Source organism: Nycticebus coucang, chromosome 12, assembly GCF_027406575.1.
Source record: "Nycticebus coucang isolate mNycCou1 chromosome 12, mNycCou1.pri, whole genome shotgun sequence".
NCBI classification, from domain to species: Eukaryota; Metazoa; Chordata; class Mammalia; order Primates; family Lorisidae; genus Nycticebus; species Nycticebus coucang.
Window position 1 is genome coordinate 69,355,540 of NC_069791.1, and position 19,819 is coordinate 69,375,358.

Here is a 19,819-nt window from a genome sequence, read left to right on the forward strand (position 1 = left end):
GGAAAGCTTTGGGAGAAAAAAATGTTTTCTAAAAATATAAAGCATCAGTGTGATTCTGGAGCCTCTTGAATGTAAGCTGTACAGGAATAGTGATTTTTGTCCCATTTGTTCCCTAATGTGTCTTTGGAGCCCCAAACAATGAATGTGTGAATGAATGAGTGAGTAAGTGAGTGATGAAAAGCCGGTGGAACAGATTCTGGGTTCTGCTGCTCCATAGGTAAGACCCTCCGGGCTGACACCCCAGAGGCCAGGGGTTGGGAGATGCTGGGTTTCAGCAGCCCAAGGCTTCCTCTGGCAGCCCAAGTTGCATTCCCTTGCCAGATCATGGGTCACCCTCAGAACCTTTCCTCAGAAGACCAAACTTTCCCTTGCAGGAGGGATATGGAAATAAATTCTATCAATTCTAAATATGAGGATGAGCAGTCTCTGAATTCCACGCTGCAACGGAAACTAAAGGAATATCAGGTATGTCCAAATTGGCTGCTGAGGTTTCCTGAGGAACAAGACTGTCATAGAGTCCTTGGAGACCGACCCGTGTTCACCTCATTCAGGGTCAAATACCAGGTCCTTGAGTGTTTATGAGGCCCTCCACCATCTGACCTTGTTCCCTTCCTGACTGCATCACCTCCCATTCTGCCACCACTCTGCCCAGCCATGCAAGATCCTTGCCTGGTTGCACACATGCCAGGCTCCCTCCTGCCTCAGGGCCTTTCCATATGCTCTCTGCTTCTCTTTGCTTTTGATCATGGCCATCATATGCTCCTTTCCCTATTGTCCATCCTAAAAGGCCACGTGGATGGCTTTTGTTTCTAGGGAGAGATGAATCTCCCTTATCAGCCTCCTATGTGTCCATTAGGCCCGAATTGAAGAGCTAGAAGAAGAACTGGAAACCGAGAGGGCAATGAGAGCCAAGGTAAATGAAATACCCCTTATTCTACCCCTTCTTAAGTCAAAGGACCTTCTGGCAGCCACACATCAGTATAGAAATTCCCACTCAGAAAACCAGTGCAGAGGATAGGTGTCCAATCATAAAGTCTAGTCATTTCTGGAGCACCCAGTGTTTGTCAGGCACTGTGCTGAACACCCACACTCATGATTACAGTGAAAGGGAAGGATACCAGAGGTGGTGTGAGTCTAGAGAAGACGCTGATCTGCAGTGCAGAAAGAAACACTTGACTTCAAAGATGCAAGATGGACCTGCCAGACAGGGGGAATGTAATGGCACCTACCTTCACAGGGACAAGGCATAAAAAGAGACAAAGGTGTGCATTAGAAAGAACCAAGTGTGGAAGGGGGATGGAGGTGGGGCTCCTACAGAGTAGTGAAGCCAGAAAGCTGGCGGGAGATGCGTCATAATGTGCCTAACCTCCAGATACAGTCAAATTGGACAGTGGGGTTAGATGGACACTAATACCCACTCAGTATGGGGAAGACACACAGTGTCCTTCACTGAGCTGGTGGACAGCAGGCAGGGGTCCCCAGGTGCAGGCCCCAGATTCTCAGATGTGATGTGGTCACCTCGCTCTTTACTAGAGGGAAAGGAGCTCTGGGTGGCTTTCAACAGTATCATTAAACCTCACCCCAGGTGGAGAAACAACGCAGTGACCTGGCCCGGGACCTTGAAGATCTCAGTGACAGGCTGGAGGAGGCTGGTGGAGCTACATCTGCTCAGGTACCTAACCCAGGCATCCTGGGATACCCTCAGGGAGAAAATATGCTGGACTGTGAGTGGTGGGATAAAGACCAGTTAGTTCTTGCTGAGTTCCTGAAAGTAACTTGAGGAGACACCAACTAATAATAAAGAGTAGGTATGGGAGGGCCTGTTCAATTCACTTTCTGCTGAGTCCCTTAGTTCTACCGTGTTCAGGAAGCAGGATGCAGAGGGCAGGTATTTGAAGACAGTGTATTAAGAGAAAATGTGGGGGAAAGAAAGGGCAACAGATTAGGAAACAACTGCCTTTGAAAAGATAGGTTGTTACTCACAGTCCCAAGAAGAGGGGCCCAGTATTCACTGCGGGGCACTGGGCTGGGTCAGGAAGAGGGTGTGGGTGTGGGAAGGGAAATGTGGGCAAGGGCCTTTCCTGTGGTTTCTATGGGAAGGAACAGGCCAGGGTATAGGATTGGCCGGTCTGAATAATCTCAGGGGGCTCTGGGGCAGAAAGCCTTGATCAGGCCGGGTAAATAGCAACCTCAATGTGAGAGCCCCGTAGAGGAGAAGCTGGTTGCCCTGTGGGCTCTAGATTGATTGGTTCTGCACTTGAATAGCACACTCCAGGGTGAGCTGTTTGCTGTCTCTAGGAATTGGCTATCCCTGGTAGAGGGGTGGGGCGCCCCTCCAAGATCAGAAAGACCCCAGATGTCATAGGATCAGAATACAGAAAATAAAGGCAGGGCTAATGTAATCGGATGACCATGCCACCCCACACCCCAAGTGTACCCACTGAGAGGTGAGGGGGCCTGGAATCAGAGCCTCCCCTCCTAGTGTGGGACTTCAACTTCTTTGATTCACATGAAGGTGTCATGGGAACCAGCAGAAGCCACATGACCTTCTCCTAGTTGAATGCAGTCAGCTCCCCTGTAAATGCAGACCTTTGGGCACAGCAGAAAGCAGGATGCCAATTTCCCCATTGCTGGATGACTGGGCATCCTTTACCTGTTGCTGCCTGGACTCCATGTCCACTCCCTCATTTTCCTGGCCACTGCCCTCTCACTGGGGGGGAGGGGGGTTGTGCTCAGAACTGAAGCTGGTACTTAAATGTGGTCAGGGTCCTGATAGGAAACAAAATCATTCTGATCATTCTGGATGGTTTGAATAATGAGGCATGAACCAAGGGAGGGATAACAGAACAATAGGGCACCAGACACTGGCACCAGGGAGCCATTACTACCCCTGGACAAAGGAACAACAGGCACGCAGGGTTATGGGGCTGAGAGAGCCAGAGCCAGGGAGGATGGGTTGCCTGGCAGGAGCTGGAGTTACGGAGAGACCTAGGTGAAGAATGACAACTGGAGAGGCAAGTGGGGAATGGCCAGCATCCACAAGTGGCTAGAACACTGGTTCTGGGCATGTGGATAGTGGGCATATCATTAAATGCAGATTCTAGTTCAAGGGGTCCGGGTGTAGGCTGCATTTCTGGAGAGCTTCCAGGTGATGCTGGCACATCTGGCCCATAGTCTGCACTTGGAGTAGAGAGGATCTAGAATTTATACAGGTGAGGAAGGGAAATACACAATGCAAGAGCTGCTGTGTGTTAGTCTCCCAGGTCTGCTGTAATAAATTATCGGAAACTGGATGGCTTAAAACAATAGAGCTATACTATCTGGTAGTAGGATTATTCCACTGGAGGCTCCCATCGAGAGTCCGTCCCATGCTCCTTCCCAGCATCTGGTGGCTTCCAGGATCCCTTGGTGCTCCTCGGCTGGATGCTTCGCTCCAACCTCTGTTCTGTTGTCACATGGCCCTCTCCCCCACTATCTCTCTGGTCCCAAATTTCCTTCTTCTTGAAAGTACATCAATCATTGGATTAGTGCCCACCTTAATGGAATATGACATCTTAACTAATTAAATCTGCAAAGACCTTATTTCTAAAAAAGGCCATACTCACAGGTGCCTGGGGTTAGGATTTGAATATATCATTTTAAGGGGTATAATTAACAAACAACAGTATCGAAAGAAATCCCATGGGCACCTCCTCCAGGGGCTAAGGATTAACATTTCAGTCAGGACTTCTGGTGAGGGGTGGGAATTCCAAGGACCAGTGAGCAGGTGGGCATCGTCCACCCCAGGAGACCAGGCTGGCCTGTTCTGCTGAGCCCTGCTGCTCCCCTGTCCCAGATTGAGCAGAATCGCAAGCGGGAGGCCGAGCTGCTGAAGCTGCTGCGTGAGCTGGAGGAGGCAGCCCTGCAGAGTGAGGCCACAGCCTCCACGCTTCGTAAGAAGCACACAGACTCCATGGCTGAGCTGACAGAGCACGTGGAGAGCCTGCAAAGGATCAAGTCCAAGCTGGAAAAGGACAAGCAGGTGATGAAGGCCGAGATCGACGACCTCAACGCCAGCGTGGAGACGATGCAGAAGTCCAAGGTGAGGGTGGCTCCTTCCCCTACATAACTTCATAACTTCACCGTGCTCAGTCTTCACCTCTAAAACACAAGGATGGCAGAAATAATCCCCACCTCAGAGCGCTATTGTGAGGGCTGCAATATATAATTTAACACCTAACTTTGTAGAGGCTCTAATCAGGGGTAAATAGTAAGTCACACAGAGATATATTCTGTTACAGAACTAAATACTCTGTGGGTGGGCCTGTTAGACCACACTCCAGTGTGACATCGAGAGAACTTGTAGGTATCCTTTTGCCTTGTTTCTCACATTCTGAATACTTTTTAAAAATCAATACCCTCATTTGATGGATAGGAAAAGTGAAGGTGAGTGAGATGATGTGACTTAGAGAGTAGAACCAGTAACCCTGGCTCTTCCTCTTTAGTTTATGGACATTGACAAATACATTTTACAACGTAAACACTCTCTGCTCCTTTGCATCTCTATCTGTTTTCTCCAAGTTGCTTTGCTGTATCTCCTGACAGTTGGGATCTGAAGCCCCTATTCCATGCAAGTCACCTGGATGTTGGCAACCTCTGGGCTCATTTTCTTTGGGTGGCCGGTGTGGTTGTCACTGTGCTCCCTGTTCCTGCTCAGTTGGCCAAGCTGCCATATTGATTAGGTACTTTAGAAGCAACATCCTAGCTAGGGAACCAGTTCTTCATCCAATCTATTTCTTCTATCCCTTTTTACGCAGCTGAAAATAGTGAACTGAGCCGGGAATATGAAGAATCCCAGAGCCGACTCAATCAACTGCTACGGATAAAGACATCTCTGACATCACAAACAGATGACTACAAGAGGCAGCTGGATGAAGAGTCAAAGGTTGGGTTTTTTTGTTTTTTTTTTTTTGGCCAAGACTGGGTTTGAACTTAGCCTTCCGGTATATGGGGCTAGCGCCCTACTCTTTTGAGCCACAGGTGCCACCCCAAAGGTTGGTTTGGTGGTGGTGGTTGGGGGTTGAAGACAGAGCTGCCTTCTTAAAGGTTATAGGTTATAGAGATGTAGAAGGAACATGAAAAACAGGTATAGCAAGTAAAAATGTTAACTACAAAACTAGTAAGGCTGAGCACGGTGGCTCATGCCTGTAATCCTAGCATTCTGGGAGGCCAAGGCAGGAGGATTCCTTGAGCTCAGGAGTTCAAGATCAGACTCAACAAGAATGAAACTCTGTCTCTACTAAAAACAGAAAAATTAGCCTGGCATGGTGGCAGGTGCCTGTAGTCCCAGCTTCTAGAGAGGCTAAGGCAGGAGGATTGCTTGAATGCAGGAATTTGATGTTTCTGTGAGCTGGGCTGACACCATGGCACTCTAGCCTGGGCAACAGAGTGAGACTCTGTCTAAAAAGAAAAAAAATACAACCAAAAAACTCTGTAGTATGAAATGTGCATGACTAGATGAAATCACTTATCCTTGTGGACAATAACAGGATGAAAATAAGAAAAGGAAACCCTGATGCTTTGGATTGTAGAATCATGTCTTTTCCCTTTGTCACCTGCTGTCACTGTTGCACCAATGTTACGTATATCTAAGCGATGGCCCAGGGCTGTAGAAAGCCCTGAGGGCCACTGACTGGCTGGTCCCCACAGTCTCGCAGTGCAGCTGTGGTGAGCCTGGCCAACACCAAGCACGACCTGGACCTGCTGAAGGAGCAGCTAGAGGAGGAGCAGGGCGGCAAGTCAGAGCTGCAGCGCCTTGTTTCCAAGCTCAACACTGAAGTGACCAGCTGGAGGACCGAGTATGAGACTGATGCCATCCAGAGGACTGAGGAGCTGGAGGAGACCAAGTGAGCGTCCCCCTCAGGCTGGGCGGTGAGCACTGCTGAGGCCGTGACCAGGACCAAAGGAAGGAGTTTCATGGGCTTCTGTAAGATAAGCACTGGTTTCTGGACAAAGTGGCCCACTTGGTGCCCGTAGCAGAAAATTTTCTGCACATACCACCAACTTCAGAGTCCCACATTTAAGCACTGCCTACCTACACTCAGGTTTCCTGCAGGGACATCAGGAGCTAGGGCTCAGTTCTAGGCAGGACTTCTCTGACTCTGATGTGCTCAAAAGGCCTCTGCTGAAATGAGGCATCTAGCTCATTTCGTTTGATCCTGCCTTGATCAGTGGACCCAGGGAGATGCTGACAAAAGTCTCTGGGACGCCAGTTCACCAGCACTGCAGCAAATGTCCTCATCCTTTGAGCTTTCTTCCTCTTTCAAAAACTATAGAAGCCGACAGAGAAGTTCTGTGGTTGAGCCTCAGCCTTCTCATTGGTCCTTTCTATTTACTGGAATTCCTGGTGATATGATAGGAAGACATAGTGACTTCCAGCTGATGCAACACTTTCATCTAAAGCTCTTTCTTACACTGAGTCTAAATCTGCCTTCCTGTAACCTCCACCTCCTGCCCTCTGACCTTGTTCTACTGAGGTTAGAAGCTGCCTGCTCACACCCCAAGGCTCTTCTTCCTGGGCTAAACCTAAATCTCAATCCCTAACCTCAACTCTGCCTGAAACTCTCTTCCTGACACCCACAGACACCCACCCTCCTTTCCCCAGGGCCTTTAATCCTGGATCTCCTTCTCAGAGAGTCCCTGAGCCCTCAGGTGAAATTGCAGTCACCCCCTCCCACCTGCACTGCTCACCCGCCTTCTCTGATTTTCCTCTTTGCAGCATTTATGAGGTTCTATATGCACGTACTGTCTGCCTCCCCCATTCCTGAACGAACATTACACGAGGGCAGGTATCTTAGTCAGTTCTCTTCACTGCTGTGTCGCTAACACCTGGAATACTTGGCACAAAGTAGAAATAAGAAGTATTTGTTGAATGAATGAGAGGACAGACAAAGGTGTGGCCCTCTCCTAAACATTCTGCACCTTTTCCAGCACTGACACCAGAGCTTAGTGCCACACTCCCTACCCTCTGACAAGGGCGGTGGGGCTCCTACGTTTCTCTAATGGCCCCTCTGGACCCGCTCTACAGGAGGAAGTTGGCCGCTAGGCTCCAGGAAGCAGAGGAGGCAGCTGAAGCTGCCCAGGCCCGGGCTGCCTCCCTTGAGAAAAATAAACAGAGGCTCCAAGCAGAAGTTGAAGACCTCACCATCGACTTGGAGAAGGTCAGAGGGTCAAATGCTCAAAAGCAGCCTATTTGCTGGGCAGAGAGCCCATAGCAGAGCTAGTGGGAGAATGTCACACATCTAGGGTCATCAGGAAGAAACTGGTGGCCTGAAAGGGTGGAGCACAGAGTTAATCTTCAGGAGCACACTGGACACCAGCCTGAGCATGTTTGTAAACACTTCTGAGATCTTAACACTCAACAAGCCGCTATTTACATAGTCCATGAGAAATGCAAATTTGTTCCCAGGAAGTTGTGCAATGTGTCTTCCCTGTTTCTCTCTTTTTTATACAAACCATGTCCCACACGCTTTGTGTGGCTGAATATTCCTGTTTACATACATCCCTGGTTCAAACTCATTTGCCACTCTCTAGCCAAATCAAATATGATTTCCCTTGGCATACAATTCCCTGGTCAAGAACCATGATTCTTGGGGGCTACAAGGGGCCACAGGCCGTGGAATCTAAGAACGTGACTGCATCAAGGGGTCACCTAGGCAGGAGGTCACGTCCATGTAAGAGACTTCTGGAAAAAGGCCCTGAACCTCCAAAAAGGTTTTGGTCCCCCCTCATATTGAGAAATTAATCAAAAACTTTACAAAATCTAACATAGCTTGATTTCAAATACACAGTTGTTGGGAAGTGATGAGAAAAATCAAAGGTCTATGAAAAAAGAAGTCTAATAATCAGTTTTGAGTTGGACAATGATGTGCTACTTATAGCATTATGCCACAGAGAAATATAGGGAGTCAGGTCAGACACCATATATCTGGGAAGGCTGCCATGGACCAAACTCCTCACTTTATAGTCAAGAATATTCTAGCCTGGGAAAATAGGGAGGAGTGTATGAGGTCACACATCAGAAGTTTGAGAACTGGAATAGGCTCTTTGCAGACTCTGCTCTGTGCTTATGCTTTAAGTTTGAATTATATTCTAATTCCCAACAAGACTGTGTTCCTGAGGGTTACTGGGGAAAGGTATGGAAGGGAGGTTGGTGACTGGCAAAGGAGGGGAAAGGAGTGGAGAAGTTGGACTTCCAGAGATCATGTCCACCTTGCCCCAGGCCAATGCTGCTGCCGCTGCCCTAGACAAGAAGTAGCGTGTCTTTGACAAGATGCTAGCCGAGTGGCAGCAGAAGTGTGAGGAGCTGCAGGTGGAAGTGGACAGCTCACAGAAGGAGCGCCGCATGTATATGACAGAGAGCTTCAAGATCAAGACAGCCTATGAGGAGGTACTGGAGCACCTTGAATCGACGAGGAAGGAGAACAAGACCCTGCAGGGTGAGTGTGAGGGCAGGCAGGTGGAATGGGCCTGCAGGGATGGGGGCACAGCTCAAGTCCCTGCCTCCTGAGCACCTGCACACAGTAGGCACTCAATAATTGTTTGCTGACTCTCTAGCCAGCACTTTCCAGAAGCACTTAGATGCCCAGCAATGTAACTTTACGTAAGTTAGTTAAGTCTTCTCTGCCTGTTTCCTCATCTGTAAAATAAGGAAATAATTCTACTTTCCTAGTGAGGTTGTCATGATGATGAATAAGATAAAATGGGTGACATCTTCATTCAGTAAAGCGCTGGCACAAATAAGGGCTCAAAATATTTTGCTGCCTGAGCTGTTACAGGCAGCATATGTAAACAATATACCTACACAAGATGCTCCTTGACTTACAGTGAGGTTACATCCTGATCAACTCCTCTTAAGTTGAAAATATCATAAGTTGGGCGGCGCCTGTGGGCTCAGTGAGTAGGGCGCCGGCCCTATATACCGAGGGTGGCGGGTTCAAACCTGGCCCCGGCCAAACTGCAACAAAAAAATAGCCGGGCGTGGTGGCGGGTGCCTATAGTCCCAGCTACTCGGGAGGCTGAGGCAAGAGAATTGCTTAAGCCCAGGAGTTGGAGGTTGCTGTGAGCTGTGATGCCACAGCACTCTACCGAGGGTGATAAAGTGACACTCTGATGCTACAAAAAAAAAAGAAAGAAAGAAAATATCGTAAGTCAAAAATGTATTTAATACACCCAACCCACCAAACATCATAGTTTAGCCCGGCCTACCTTAAAACACGCTCTGAACACTTACACTAGCCTATTAGGCAAAATCATCTAACACAAAGCCCATTTTATAATATAGTGTTTAGTATCTTGTGTAATTTGGCTGGGCACCCATAGCTCAGTGGTTAGGGCACTGGCCACATGCACCAGGGCTGGTGGGTTCAAACCTGCCAGGCCTGCTAAAACAAAAAAAAATAGTCAAGCATTGTGGCAGGCACCTGTAGTCCCAACTACTTGGGAGGCTGAGTCAAGAGAATCACTTGAGCCCAAGAGTTTGAGGTTGCTTTGAGCTATAATGCCATGGTACTCTACCCGAGGATGACAAAATAAGACTCTGTCTCAATTTAACACACACACACACACACACATAATGTAATTTACTGAATACTAGGCTGAAAGTGAAAAACAAAATGGTTGTATGGATACCCAAAGTTCATTTTCTACTAAATGCATATGGCGTTTTACACCATTGTGAAGCTTAAAAATCTGAAATTAAACTATTGTAAGTCAGGTGTCATCTGTATATTTCTTTTTTCGGGGGGGGAGGACAGAATTTTATTTTGTCACCCTCGGTAGAGTGCAGTAGCATCACAGCTCACAGCAACCTTAAACTCTTGGCTCAAGTGATTCTCTTGTCTCAGCCTCCCGAGTAGCTGGGACTATAGGTACACCACAATGCCCGGCTATTTTTTAGAGACAGGGTCTTGCTACTGCTCAGGCTGGTCTTGAACTCCTGAGCTCAGGTGATCCACCCACCTCGTCCTCCCAAGTGCTGTGACTATAGGTGTGAGCCACTGCACCTAGCCTATATGTTTCTTAAATATTGTACTCTCAGGATGGAATTTCATTCTGTTGGATATTGCTTAAAAGCATTACTATCTCTTGAAGATAATTTTGCCATACATAGATTTGACTGCATTATTTGTTTCTGTGGTAGGCACACATTTCTTCTTCTTTTTTTTTTAGTTGTTGGGGATTCATTGAAGGTACAGGAAACCAGGTTACACTGATTGCATTTGTTAGGTAAAGTCCCTCTTACAATCATGTCTTGCCCCCAAAAGGTGTGGCACACATCAAGACCCCACCTCCCTCCTTCTTTCTCTCTCTCCTCTCCCCTTTCCCCACCCCCACCATGTCCTTAATTGTCATTAATTGTCCTCATATCAAAATTCAGTACATAGGATTCATGTTTCTCCATTCTTGTGATGCTTTACTAAGAATAATGTGTTCCACTTCCATCCAGGTTAATACAAAGGCTGTAAAGTCTCCATTTTTTGAAAGGGCTGAATAGTATTCCATGGTGTACATATACCACAGCTTGTTAATCCATTCCTGGGTTGGTGGGCAGGTAGGCACACATTTTTAACCACAAGTAGTTGTGCAAGAGATGTCACTGTTTTTATTTTAAAAAACTGCTTTGGGGCCTCCATTCTGCTAAGCAACAGAAATGAAATCTGAGGTCAGACAGGGTTTTCTCATTCAGTTCTGGGTTACCCCACCCTGCCTCCTCCCTAGGATTGTACCAATGTTCCAGAGTATTGAAGCAGATAGCCCAGTGGTCCCCAAATCTGCCCCAGGTCCTCTGAGTCTCTCCCAAGGGAGTTGTCTGCTTAGAGGAGACACTCCTGAGAACCAAGCCTTTGAGTTGTGAGGGCTTTGTTTCTTAATTTCAAAAGCGAAAGAATTGAGCGTAAAGTAAATAAATACACAAGTTAAAAATTGGGGAAGAACATCTGAACAAAGTAAAGGTTTCCACGTCTAGGAGAGGAAGGAAAACAGGAGGGGGCAATGATCATGCACTGGTGAAGGTCAGTGCCAAAGGGCCTGGGTACCCCCAGCTCCAGTGCAAATAAGAAAACTCCCAGATAACCAAAGGATTACGAGCAGAGGAAAATATATCTCACCTGGCAGGTAAAGCCCAGGTGGGAGCAAACCTTGTGAAGTAGCCCCAGCCTAGTAGGAGCCATAAGAAGAATGGCTAAAACAGCCACCACATCCAGGCACAGGTGCTGGGGGATATGTGAGCCATGAGTGTGCCAGTAATGCCAGCACTGACAACAGTAACCGAGACCTAGCTGATGCCCTCTACTCCCTCCAAAAGCCATCTGGAACTTGTAAGAGCTTGAATCCAATATTCTCCAATGTTCTGGCCCTGGAATTCCCTGAGTCTACCTGTGGAGTATAATGCTTCCCCTTTTATAGAATGAGACTAAGAGGGCCTGCTTCTTACCTCCATGAGGAATGACGAAGCCACAGGCCGTGACCTTGGAATGCTAGCATCCTCATGTGGCTTATTAACATGCATATTCCTATCTCAGAGGAGATCAAGGATCTCATTGATCAGCCAGGAGAGGGAGGATGAAGTGTGTATGAGCTGCAGAAGTTGAAGAAAAAACTAGAGATTGAAAAGGAAGAACTCCAGGTGGCCTTGGAAGAAGCTGAATCTTCTCTGGAGGTAACCATGTGGCTGTCACTTGTGGCCTGGATCCTTGTCCAGGGACTGTACACGTTCTTGGCCAGAAAGACTGATGTTTACATTCTTGGTAGGTTGAAGAGAGCAAGGGGATCCGAATTCAGTTGGAACTGGCTCAGGTCAAAGCTGACATCGACTGGAGAATCCATGAGAAAGAAGAGGAATTTGAAGCTATGAGGCATGGAGCTAATGGATTGAGAGGCTGACTTTTAGGCAGTATGATGGTTCAGAGCCTAGAAACCCAACTGTCTGCCACTTACTAGTCACATGACCTTGGGCAATTCACACAACCTCTCGGAACCTCAGTTTTCTCATCTATTAAATGGAAATAATGGTAGTACCTTACACTGATGAGGTGCTTTCTGCTTTACAAACATTTAAGTATATAGTATTTTAGCCATGATGGCTAATGATGCCTAAAATCTTTTAGGGGACTACTGGCCATTTGTTTGTCTTCTTTGGAGAAATAGCGATCCGTTGTCCATTTTAAAAATTGGGTTCTCTTCTTTATAGTTGAGTTGTGAGAGTTCTTCACATATTCTGGATACTACACCCTTATTATAAATGATTTGCAAATACCTTCTTCTGTTCTGTGAGTTGTCTTTCACTTTCTTAAAGGTGTCCTTTGAAACTCAGAAGTTTTTCATTTTGAAAAAGTATAATTTGTCTTTTTTCTTTACTTGTTTGTGCTTGTTATAACTAAAGACCTATTACACTATTCCAGTCACAAAAACTTACATTTATACTTCCTTCTAAGATTTTTATAATTCTAGCTCTTACACGTAGGTCTTTGATTCACTTTGAGTTAATTTTTACATACAGTGTGAGGTAAGGGTCCAACTTAACTTTCTTTGCATGTGGATATTCAGTTGTCCTAGAACGTTGTTTCTCGGCCCTTTGGATAAGATCAAGTGTTGTTGTCCTATCACTACTTTTTGAAAATGCTTTTCTCCCCATTGAAGGGTCATGGTATCCTTATTGAAAATAAATTCATCGTAAATGTGAGAGTTTACTTCTTGATTCTCAATTCTATTTCATTAATATATATTATTATATTAATATATTTCTATTAATATATATTTCTATCTTTATGCCAGGACAGTCTCTATTACTGTAGCTTTGTGATAAGCCTTGAAATTAGAAAGTATGAGTCCTACAACTTTTTAATTTTTCAAGACTGCCTTGGTCATTCTGGGTTCCTAGCATTGACACATAAATTTTAGGATCAGTCTGTGAATTTCTATAAAGAATTAGCTGAAATTTTAGTAGGGATTATGTTTAATCTGTAGATCAATCTGGGGATTATTGCCACTTTAACAATATTAAGACTTCTAATCCATGAATGTATTTATTTATATATGTATTTCTATTTATTTAAATTGTCTTTAATTGTTTCCAATAACGTTTTGTAGTTTCTGCTTATATGTATTCCCTAAGTCAAAGTGAATCACTATTTTATTCACTTTGGGGAATAATATCGTCTGGGGAATAATAGAAATTGAACACATTTCAAGGAGCTGCAAATCCAGCAATGTGCCTGCATGTGGTAGGTATTCAGGGGTGGAGCTGAGAGGAACATGATATGGGGGTACAGAATTCTGAAAAGTGTGAGAGGATCTTTACATGCCGACCATTGTCTTGATTATAATATAGTTATTATATATTAAATGCAACCAATTAATGACTGTTGTTTTGAAGAGAGAGATAAACTGACTTGTATGACTTAAGCTCATACTCTGTAATGGAAAAACCTGGAACTTGAGCATCTGGATTTGAATTATGACTCTACTGTAGGCCAAATGGGTGGGCTTTGGCATATTTTCAGCATCTCAGAGCCTCAGTTTCCTCCCAGAGCTGATTTGCATGTTAAGTGAATTGAAATTACATAAGACATGTGGTAAACATTCAGTAAATATGACCTTCCTTTTCTTTCTTCTAAGCATGAGACTCTCCCACTTAAGCATTGAATTTTATAACATGATGGTTATATCCCCTGCACTAATACTAAGAGACCATACCTCTTATCTAGGAATGTTTAGGGCAGACTGAACAGCAGGCCCAGTATACCAAAGTCTCCTCTGCTTGGCCTTATAGGAAGAACCACCAGCGGGCAATCGAGTCATTGCAGGCCAGCTTGGAGGCAGAGGCCAAGGGCCAGGCAGAGGCACTACGTCTCAAGAAGAAGATGGAGACAGATCTAAATGAGATGGAAATCCAGCTGGACCATGCCAACAAGAATAACAGTGAACTTGTGAAGACACTGAAAAGGGTGCAACAGCAAATCAAGGTAGTGATCTGGGAAGAGGAGAAACTAATCACAAAGCAAGCTATCATCAGGCAAGCCTGCAGGCTTATGGGGAGCTCACTTTGCACATGTCTTCAGCAAAGATAAAGGCATTAGAGTGAAAATGTAGGGTGGCTGGCATTCTACGGAGAAGGAGACTTGGGGACTCTATAAACAGGGAGCTCCAACCACCAAAGTCCATACCTGAGACAACTGGAAAGATAGAAGAAAGGATAGAAACATAAGGTTGGGCCTGCTTTAATTTTTAAAATAATTTTTTGGGCCAGTGGCTCATGCCTTTAACACTGTGGCAGGCTAAGGTGCATGGATTACTTGAGCTCAGGAATTTGAGACCAGCCTGAGCAAGAGTGAGACCCAGTCTCTACTAAAATAGCAAAAATAGCAGGGCATTGTGGCAGGTGCCTGAAGTCCTAGCTGCTCAGGAGGCTAAGGTCAGAGGATTGCTTGAGCCCAGGTGTTTGAGGTTGCTGTGAGCTATGACTCCATGGCACTCTAACTTAGACAATAGATTGAGACTACGTTTCAAAAATAAATCATCTTCTTATTATAAGCTATTTTTGACATAGAAAAATATAGAACACAAACACTCATATACCCACTACTTGCCTTAAAAATTAAACACAAGTCCCCTTTATCCCCTTCCATCATCCGGCTGATTTTTAAAGCACACACACATTGCACCTATACATTCCATACTTGTTCACTGGGGACCTGTCCTATCCAGGCAGGTGCTAAAGATACAAAAGTGGACAGGACAGAAACATCCTGATGGGTAGAAAATAAGCAACAAATAAATAAACCTGTAATATCAAAAATGATAAGTGCTATGGAGAAATAAGAGAGCAAAAGTAGGAAGCTAAGGATTGGCCAGTGGGAGTGTAATTGTCAAAGGTCATCAGGGAAGGCCTACTTGAAAAGGCCGGGAGCACCAGGAGAGCCACCATCTGGAAAGGCTTGACCTTTTGTTAGACATGTCTGGGGTCCTGGCCTAGCTGGGCCTCACCCTTGCTGTGAACTCCCCACAGGCAGATCTATGCCTCACTCTCTTTCTCTGTGTGGCCTCCATTCCTGCCTCAGCTTCCCGCTAAGCCCTGTCCATAAAGGAGAGGGTGTCCTCAGGCCTGACCAGCCCAGCTTGGCTCAGGCTGGGTCCTGTTGCCCTCCAGGACCTGCAGGTGCAGATGGATGAGGATGCCCGGCAGCATGAGGAGCTGCGGGAGCAGTACAACCTGCAGGAGCGGCGCCTGAGTTTGTTGCAGACAGAGCTGGAGGAGGTGCGCTCGGCCCTGGAGGACAGTGAGCGCTACCGCAAGCTGCTGGAGCAGGAGGTGGTGGAGATCACTGAGAGGCACAATGAGGTCAGCATCCAGGTAGGACAGTGGCTCCCGGGTCAGTGCCACTCAGACTCACACTCAGAGGTATTGTTCCTGGGGCTACTCATGATGTGAATTCTGCTCTAAAACCCAGACAGAGAGGAGTCCACGGGAGAGACCCTCACCCCATACAGAGGGCTGAGGGTCATTTTCTGTTGGAGAGACTGGCAAGCATGTTGGGGAGAGGGTCGTTTTCTTTCCTGAACACAGGAAGCCCATGCAGACTCCTGGCTCATGGCAGTGTCTTCATTTCCTCCTCCAGAACCAAAGTCTCCTTCTGGTCAAGCGCAAGCTGGAGTCGGATGTCCAGCGCATCTCACGAGCATGAGGAGCTCATTAGTGAGTTCCACTCAGCCGATGAGAGGGCCAAGAAGGCCATGACCAATGTAAGTGCATGTGCCACCTGCTGCTGGCAGGCGGGGCCTGAGCAAAAAGGCCCCACTCCCTTCACAGGTCACTGTGGACTTGCTCATAGTGCCCTGCCAGCAGGGATATGGCCCTGTCCTAGAGGAGCCCAGGGCTTTTCTAAAAATCCAGACACAACTAAAGTAGGGAATAATTGGCTGGGTGTCCCGAGCTCAGTGGTTAGGGCACTAGCCACATGCTCTGGGACTGGTGGGTTTGAACCTGCCCCGGGCCTGCTAAATTAAAAAAAAAAAATACCTGGGTATTGTGGTGGGTGCCTGTAGTCCAGCTACTAGGGAGGCTGAGGCAAGAGAATCACTTGAGCCCAAGAGTTTGAGGTTGCTGTGACATGTGATGCCATGGCACTCTACTGAGGGTGACAAAGTGAGACCTTGTCTCAATAAAAAAAAAAAGTAGGGAATAATTACAAGTTGCACCATAATCATGTGAAGGGTCAGAGTATGAAGCCAGGGGACTCAGATCAAAGGGTCCATGGAAGTGGGCTCATCTGTCAGGATTTTTAGTAGGCAGCATTAAAAGTCTCGAGGGAAGTTACTAGGAAAATGAAGATGGACACATGCCCTGGGGCTCAGAGATGGATGTCAGCAAATGTTTCACCATGTGTTTTCACCCAGTATCCTTTTGGGTACTCATACCAACCTGGAGGGGTAGGTTCTGTTTATCCCCACTTTGAAGATGTGGTAATACAGATTTTATTGTCAGGCTCTTCCCACTTGATTGAAATTTCAGTTCAGGAACATAGTTGGTCTCCCTTGGTGCTACCTCCCAAGGGCATAAACCCATGCCTGGTAAACAGTAGACCTTCCACGAATATTTGTAAAACAAATGCAAGAATGAGGGGACACAGTTCCCCATAGGCAACTTGCTGAAGGTCACTCAGATCTGGATGCTCTCCTAGGTCTTCTAGCTCCAGATGCTGTGCTATTCCCACCCTCCATCCCATGTTCTTCATAGGGGTGGCAGCAAAGGGCTTGGCTTGAGTGCCTCTAGCTTCCTGGGGACTGTGGGGTTGGGAGGCCTGGTTGGGGTACATGAGCCTCCCCCTTCCCATTCAGGGCACACAGGAGCATGGGGCACCCCCTCCACCAAGTCCAGCAGTTTATTGGTGAGGTTCCTCTTGTCAACCACTTGATTTCCAGAGACTGGAAGACAAGGTCTCTCATCTCTCAAAGGCGCTATGAGTCTGGGCAGCACCTGGTTCCAGCTCCCTCTCTCCATGCCCATAGGCTGCCCGCATGGCAGAAGAACTCCGGCAAGAACAGGACCACTGCATGCACCTAGAGAAGATCAAGAACTATGAGGTCACCATCAAAGACCTGCAGGCCAAGATGGAGGAGGCTGAGCAGCTGGCCCTGAAAGGAGGGAAGCGCACAATCATGAAGTTGGAGGCCAGGGTGAGGGCAGTGTCCAGTCGGCCAGCACAGGGGAACCAAAAACATACCCTGTATTTGATGAGGAACCGGGTGATGCACAGCTCTAGTTTATTTATACAAAATTCTCCTCTCCTCCACCTCTCTCCCCGTCATCTGTCTCCCCAGAATGTCCATAGCCTCCACACAGAGCAGTGCCCAATATTCTTCATCTATTACTCATTTAAATAAAACAAACATTAGTCTTTACCCTGTGAAATATCAGTGCTGGAAGGGCCCAGAAGGTTCAGTCACCTTGTCTGACCTGTGACTCGTCCATTTCCCAAAGAAGGGAACTTGAGGCTCAGGAGAAGGTGACTGTCTGATGACCACAGCATGGCCCATAAAAGGAAAAGCTTTCCCAGCTTCCCTGTCCAGGGCTTGAGCCCTCACCTCTAGGCAGGCAATGGACACTGCAGCCACAATGGCTGTGTCTAAGGCCACAGAGCTCTGAAGTTCAAAAACATGTGTCCCCTCAACTACATTCCTCTCTTCCTCCCTCAGATCAAGGAACTAGAAACAGAACTGGATGGGGAGCAGAAACAGCAGGCAGAGTCGGTGAAGACGCTGCATAAGAATGAGCGCCGCGTCAAAGAGCTGGTCTTCCAGACGGAGGAGGACCACAAGACCAACCAGCACATGCAGGAGCTGGTGGAGAAGCTGCAGAACAAGCTGAAGATCTACAAGTGGCAGATGGAGGAGGCGGTGGGTGCTCAACACACTTCCCTGATTCTCACTTCCCAGCCCAGGTCATCAGCCTTGATTAGAATTAACCAGAGGGAAAGAAGCAACTATTGGTCCCAAGATGGCTCTGTGATGCTCATGTCCATGGCTCTGTGTCCTCAGTATTGTGTGGGAAGGGGACCAGACATTACATATCGGAGATAACATGTAGAAACTAAAAATATTCCCCATGCGCCATGGTATCTCATGCCTGGAATCCAAGCCCTCTGGGAGGCCAAGGCAGTAGGATCACTGGAGTTCAGGAGTTCAAGGCTCAAAAGTGAGACCCCCATCTCTAGAAAAAAATAGAAAAATTAGTTGTGTAGGCCTGTAGTCACAGCTACTTGGGAGCCCAGTGCAGGAGGATCTCTAGAGCCCAGTAGTTGAAGGGTGAATTAAGGTATGATCATGCCACCATACTCTACCTGGAGCAACAGAGACCCTATCTCAAAAAATATGTATATCCTCCATGAATGCCAGGTTAACTAATGGAATGACTGCAGCTGTGACCTCAACCCCAGAAAGTTCTGCTGCCTCTGTCCTGCTTATGTTGACCCTTGTGACCTCTGGCAAGGACAACCTCTCCCTCCCTTATTTTATCCTCCTGCTGCTGAGGCAGGAAGGCTGATATTCTTATTCCTTTTTCCAGGTGAAAAAACAGTCCCAGAGTAGAATATCTATGTTGCATTAGTAAAAGTCAGTCAAAGCCAAATGGTCAGCAAACAGCGGTTTCAAATCTCAACCCTCTCCGCATGTCCTATACACTCCCCCACAAGGACATAGATGGTGACTCTGCCATCATTTGCTGCTGGTTCTGGGGCCACTACAGTGAATCCATCAGCCACTCACATACTCAACACTCTTCCCAAAAGGCTCAATGAAGTCCAGCTGACCGGAGATATGATTTTAACCAAAAAAATATTGTTCTAACCAAAATGACTCCAACTCTACTGGGAAGACCAGGGGACAGGAAGTGTATGTCAGCAGCTGGGAAAAGGGCTAAATCTTCATCTTCTATAGTGGAGCACCAATAGGTAATGCCCAAAACCACAAATTACAGAAACAGAAAGAGAAGCACACTGCTACTTAGAAATATGGATGTCAAGGCCAAAAAGAATCAGCCAAGGGCGGCGCCCGTGGCTCAAAGGAGTAGGGCGCCGCCCGATATGCTGGAGATGGTGGGTTCAAACCCAGTCCTGGCCAAAAACTGCAAAAAAAAAAAAAGAATCAGCCAAGAGTGCTGGAGGTGGTTGTCCTTGGTGAGCTAGAGCATGTCCCTGCCTACCCAGGATGGTTGTTTTCAGGAAGCCTTATAGAACAATGGACTCTTAGAGGTAAGAGTCCTCTAAGAACTGATAAAACTGCACACTTGGCCAGAAATAGCCAGGCTTATGCCCTGTTTTCCTCTGTGTCGTTGTTATAGGAGGAGCAAGCCAACCAGACCTTGGCTCAATACAGGAAGACGGTGCACGAGCTGGATGATGCTGAGTTGCAGGCCAGCATGGCGGAGACTGCCCTGAACAAGCTGCGCACCAGAAACCGTGTGGCTGGCAAGGGCATCACCTCTGTGGAGATCATCCAGGTCAGCCTGTCTAAGACAGGCTCCTCCAAAACACGCTCTGAGGAATAAGGCCTTCCGCCCCTTAGGTCACAGCAGGTGGGTATGGACTGCCAGAAATTCACTTTCCCTGCACCTGCTTTGCTTCTAGCAGTGGTAGTACATTCCCCCGCGTGGTACCCCATGCTCCCCAACTTCTAGTCTTTGTCACACCTGATCTCACGCAATAGAAACCCCACAGCTCCCTCCCTACACAGACCTCTTCAGCTGCAACTCTCCCTCTCTGGACTCTACCAGCCCTTGAGTAGG

At 47.0% G+C, this 19,819-nt stretch overlaps 1 protein-coding gene across 1 annotated transcript in view; it reads left to right on the forward strand.

Annotated features, from left to right (window-relative positions):
* LOC128561830 (myosin-16-like) overlaps positions 1-19,819 on the forward strand; it is a 61,067-nt gene that overhangs the window by 36,794 nt on the left and 4,454 nt on the right. Inside the window, 17 exon segments of the mRNA XM_053556484.1 lie at positions 375-465; positions 857-913; positions 1,586-1,672; positions 3,836-4,181; positions 4,749-4,924; positions 5,689-5,885; positions 7,067-7,199; positions 8,261-8,477; positions 11,562-11,698; positions 11,791-11,894; positions 13,811-14,003; positions 15,188-15,391; positions 15,657-15,712; positions 15,714-15,780; positions 17,047-17,214; positions 17,734-17,934; positions 19,376-19,609. Of these exon segments, the coding sequence (XP_053412459.1) occupies positions 375-465; positions 857-913; positions 1,586-1,672; positions 3,836-4,181; positions 4,749-4,924; positions 5,689-5,885; positions 7,067-7,199; positions 8,261-8,477; positions 11,562-11,698; positions 11,791-11,894; positions 13,811-14,003; positions 15,188-15,391; positions 15,657-15,712; positions 15,714-15,780; positions 17,047-17,214; positions 17,734-17,934; positions 19,376-19,582 (2,641 nt within the window). The 3' untranslated portion in view covers positions 19,583-19,609.